Genomic DNA, 5,501 nt, shown 5'->3' with positions numbered 1-5,501 from the left:
CATAAAAATTTTCAATAAGTAGGTGTTTGTTATGAACTTAAAATATTATGTGGTCAGGAATATGATTATGATGATTTGTAGTGAAATATGCCATTTACAAATAGCCACTAAGTATGTAGAACAAAGTGTTTTAGCACATTGATGCAAAAAATCCAAATAAAATAAGTATCAGTTAGTACTATTCTTATTATCAAAAAATATCTAAAACACTACCCAAAATAATAACACTCAAATCACCCAGGTGTTAAAGGAAAAAAAGCTCAGATACTGACGGGAATGTACACATGGACATGTGTTCTAAAGGACTAGTTCAGCAAAAAAGTATCAAAAGCCTTTTGATTCAGTATTACTTTTCTGACCTGTTCTTAAATGTGAAATATAACACATGGTTGTTAAAGATTTACATACAAGTATATTACTAAAAGATTATTATGTAATAAGTAGAAGTAACATAATTTTCAATATTAGAACTAATAATTTTACAATTTTCTTCCTTACATAATGGAGAAGATAAAATAAGAATATTTAAGGGAAGCGGACTTGGCCCAGTGGATAGGGCGTCCGTCTACCACATGGGAGGTCCGCGGTTCAAACCCCAGACCTCCTTGACCCATGTGGAGCTGGCCCATGCGCAGTGCTGATGCGTGCAAGGAGTGCCCTGCCACACAGGGGTGTCCCCCACGTAGGGGAGCCCCATGCGCAAGGAGTGCACCCCATAAGGCGAGCCGCCCAGCACGAAAGAAAGTGCAGCCTGTCCAGCAATGGTGCCACACACATGGAGAGTTGACACAGCAAGATGACGCAACACAAAGAAACACAGATTCCCATGCCGCTGACAACAGAAGTGGACAAAAGAACAAGCATCAAATAGACACAGAGAACAGACAACTGGGGTGGGGGTGGGAGTGAGAGAAATAAATAAATAAATAAATAAATCTTTAAAAAAAGAAAAGAATAAGGGCATGATGAGAAACATATAACTGCCTAAAATTGTTGAAGGAATAAATGTGGTAAGTCAGGAAAACACAACATCTAACATTATTTACAACATGTTTAATAAAATACAAATATTGCCTGAGCCCCACCTTAAATGCATAAATATACTGTAAACAAATACAAGATATTAATAGTGATGGATATTAAGATTTCCTTCCTTTTTCTTATACTTTTTGGTAGTTTCTAAATGAATGAAATATATTAATATATGCAAATAATATTACAGAGGATGAAAGTACTGTTATCATTGTTAAACAGTAAAAGATTGATAATAGCTCTCCATTATATAAAATTATCCTTGATATAAGGATTAAAACAGTCACCCTATATAGACTGAAATCCCAGTATTAAATATAATTTCTTTATGCTTATAATTTTTTTTATTGCAGTCATTCAAACACTATACAGGTTATTTGTAAAATAAATCCAGTTATTTCCTCAGAATTAAGGGCACATGATATTTTTAAAGATCTTCAAGGGAGACAGTATAATATGGGAGAATGTCCTAACAACCATGAAATTAATTTGGAGTCAGTGTATTGGCCAGCAAGAAGGCACCAGGTTGTTGTTGAAGGCACAATTCATGAAAATAGAAGGAGTTGAAGAGAAGAAAAGTGGAGGAACTAAGTAGAAGGATGTATGGCTATCAGGAAACACTTACTTCTAAGATGAGTTTACATTACCACATGGCTGCCAAAATGCAGGAAATCATTTATCCCGTAGCCCAGGTCAGCAGTCTATTTCTAAGAAGGTGTCTATAAACCCTGTCACACTGTAACAACTCTACACAACAGAAAGGAAATACCACCACCCCAGGCTCAGAGATAAATAACACACAGCATTTGATGGGGAATATCTTACAACATTAAATAAAAATCATTCATATAACAAAATAATTGGTGTCTCCTGGGGACATTTTATTCCAGTCACTTATTGAAGAAACCCAGATGCTCTTTAAATATTGCTTGAGGCTAGGAAAGATTGGAAAAGTTAACATATTAATTAATTAGTGATTATTAGAATTGACTATAGACAAGCAATTGCCCAACATCCTAAAATACATCTTTACTGCAAATTCTAAAGTTCTGGGATCCAGTTTGACCAGAATCTTATTCTAGCTCTGACAATTAGATGTTTAATATTCCCCCATATAATTTGAGAAGGTAAGTAATTAGGAAGGAAATGTGAGGGATCAGAAAAATTACTTCAGGATATCTAGGAGAAAGTGAAAACATGGATTCTCCTATATGATGCTCAGAAGGAGCAACACAAAGAGGTAATTTGAGTAGGAACTCTTGCGAATAGATTTGATTTGTTAGCGTTTAAGAATTACTGTATTTAATAGCCAAGTTAAATTTATTCTCCATGTAACAGTCTTTGTTAAATATTAATTTCTACTTACAAGTATATTTTTGGGAGGAATAAACAGAGACTGAATCCATCTTACATCAGAGTACTGGAGGACAGGAAAGGGACCCTGAGTCAATGTGATAACAACATCAGTGCTTAGTATATTCCCAAGGGCAAGGCAAATCTTTAGAGAAAGGTTGTGACTCTTTCCCCAAGAGGAATTCTCCCTCCTCTGCCCATCTTAGAGGATATAATTTTAAGTTATTAAAGGAGCAGGCAGGTATCCTTAGAAGAATTTTGGGTCAGAAGTATCGATGTACAAACTACCAAGAATCTTCGTAGTCTAAGGAACATGATTTTGGACCTTGGGAAAGACCAAAAGAACATCCCAATTCTTAGTGGTCTGGAAGGAAAAGGATGAGTGGATTGTTACAAATTAGATGGATATTGAAACAGGATTTCAGAAAAGTGAACAAAGCAGAGTCTATTCAAACTGAAACGTAGCAGGGGCATAGGCTTCAATATTTCATCATATTACCATAAAGAGGCTACAAAGAGGAAAGCCCTGGAAGACCAGGGATCGCAGGAAATCTGACCCAATTCTGGGACTTAGCACCCAAGTCAGCCACACAATAAAGACTACTCTAGGATGTGGGTGACATTAGGCAGGGATTATTTGAAGGGATCAAGGGTTTCAAAGAAAGGGGGAAATGTACAGATAAGCAATTAGTGGTATTTTATTATCATGGCATATATGAACGTCTTGATGTTCTATCATAACAGATGAAGAATTAAGGTTTCTGGTGCATATTTTAAATTTAAACTATATTCAGAGTCCCTACTCTACATTGACTATAGAGATACCACATGACTATGCTGATGGCAAGTGACTGCCAGAACCTCATAGTGCTTTCTGTCTACTTTAAAACTAGTAATTCCTGTTGCTATGAAGCACCATGTGGATTTTAACTATTAACTCTTGATTTCCCATTATCAAACGGTGCCTCCCACACTCCTGAGGAGACAGAAAGGCTTCTTGGGGACTTGCACTGAACAAATGATATTGATGCTCCAAATTCAGTTCCACAATTCAATTTTAAAAATTGATGTTAGCGCTGCAGGATCAAGAAGTCCTTAAGCTAAGGCTTCTAGAGCTTTTTGGGTAAAAGTCCTCACTGAAATGCTTCTGGGTGTTCTATGCCCAGGTTTTCATCTATGAGAAAAGCAAGAATACTAATTCCTATTTTTCAGAGGTGCTAGGGGAATTCAGAACTTAATGAACATAAACCATATAGAATTGTGCCTAGCACAAAGTAAGCGCTCTATTAATGCTAGCTTCTTTGTACTATACCATCCATTTAAATACATTTTGAACAAGAAAATATTTTCATTTTGCTTGGTGCTTTAGAGTATCTATAAATAAACATTATTTATAATTTTAAAAATTATCATGGAACTGGAATGGAATTGAAAATTCAGATGTATATTTTCCATTAGCCCAATTCTGAAAACCTAGTAAACGGAATATAGAGAAATGAAGTAGGAGGCAATCACTTCTACCACAGCATTATTGAAGATAAGTGAAAATGGAGGGAGAGAGCGTATCTAGTCACTTGCTTGGATTTTCACTGTATAGTATATTGAAATAATATTTTTACATTATATTCCTCAGATTCAATGTTAATGATTTATTAAAAGAGTTTCCATATATATCTGAAGACAGTGATGAGAAATCATTCTACAATAACAACCTTCATCTTGCTAGGAATAACAGATGATCCACAACTACAGATTTTTTTGTTAGTGTTTCTGTTTCTCACCTACATTTTCACTGTGGCTGGAAATCTAATCATTATCCTTCTCACACTGGTGAATTCTTACCTCAAAACACCTATGTACTTTTTTCTTCGAAATTTCTCCATCTTAGAAATAATATTTACCACTGTCTGTGTTCCTAGATTCCTGTACAGCATGACAACTGGGGACCAAAGTGTTACTTATAATGCTTGTGCCATTCAATTATTTTTTGTCATCCTCATTGGAGCAACAGAATTCTTTCTTCTAACCGCCATGTCCTACGACCGCTACGTGGCCATCTGCAAGCCCCTGCACTACACCACCATCATGAGCGACAGGGTGTGCACCACGCTTGTCCTCTGCTGTTGGTTAACTGGTCTACTGGTCATTCTCCCACCACTTAGCCTGGCACTTCAGCTAGAATTCTGTAATTCGAATCTCATTGACCATTTTGGCTGTGATGCTGCTCCTCTTCTGAAGATTGTATGTTCAGACACACAATTCATAGAACAATTTGTTTTAATTGTGGCTGTGCTGACCCTCATAGTCACACTTGTGTGTGTGATTTTGTCCTACACATACATCATCAAGACCATTGTAAGACTTCCTTCTGCTCAACAAAGGAAAAAGGCTTTCTCCACCTGTTCTTCCCACATGATTGTAGTTTTCATCACCTATGGAAGTTGCATCTTCATCTATATCAAACCACAAAAGGAAGGGGTGGCCATTAATAAGGTGGTATCATTGCTCAACACCTCAGTTATCCCACTGATGAACCCCTTCATTTATACTCTACGGAATAAGCAAGTCAAACAAGCCTTCAAGGAGGCAATAAAAAAGATTGCGTTTCTCTCAAAGAATTAGGAGATTGGTTTAAATATATTCTAAATGTATGACTGAAAATATACACATATAAGTATTTCTTCTTATGCCATGATTTCTAATGCAGATCTACAGTATAGTCTGTTTAAACACCAAAGTTTATTTTACATTACTCCTAGAATCACAGAGTGAAGCAAGGATAATGGTTTTATTTCAAATAAATCTTCCTTCATGAAGGCACATTTTTTAAGTGGACTTGAAAATAGATTTATAGAGGTAGAAACATGACTTCATATCTTTAAGGCTGAATCAATAAAGATAGGGAAAAAATGTAGTTCTATTTCTGTACATTCATTCCTTTAGATTAATAGCTTTTTCTTGGCAAATATTATTCTACCAAGAATCCTTTTTATGTAAGTTATACTGTCCCAAGAAAAATGGGTATAGGTTATTTTTGAAATACTCATTTTTGAAATACAAAGCATCCTGTTACAGGGACCATGCAAAAGAGAACCTAAAGCTTTCCCTTTCTACAT

At 35.8% G+C, this 5,501-nt stretch overlaps 1 protein-coding gene across 1 annotated transcript; it reads left to right on the top strand.

The window, feature by feature from the left end:
- Window positions 1–4,071: 4,071 nt before the first annotated feature.
- LOC101439278 (olfactory receptor 6C2-like) lies at window positions 4,072–5,007 on the top strand. Its single transcript, XM_004476715.1, has one exon. The coding sequence runs from the start codon at window positions 4,072–4,074 to the stop codon at window positions 5,005–5,007; it is 936 nt and encodes a 311-aa protein (XP_004476772.1).
- The last annotated feature ends 494 nt before the right edge of the window (window positions 5,008–5,501 follow it).

This window comes from Dasypus novemcinctus, chromosome 12 (genome assembly GCF_030445035.2).
Source record: "Dasypus novemcinctus isolate mDasNov1 chromosome 12, mDasNov1.1.hap2, whole genome shotgun sequence".
Taxonomy (NCBI): domain Eukaryota; kingdom Metazoa; phylum Chordata; class Mammalia; order Cingulata; family Dasypodidae; genus Dasypus; species Dasypus novemcinctus.
The sequence above is the reverse complement of the archived record's forward strand: the minus strand, read 5'-3'. Positions and strand labels throughout refer to the sequence as shown.

Excerpts from the sequence above, each read along its gene's own strand:
- LOC101439278 (XM_004476715.1), top strand. The coding sequence starts at position 4,072 with ATGAGAAATCATTCTACAATAACAACCTTCATCTTGCTAGGAATAACA.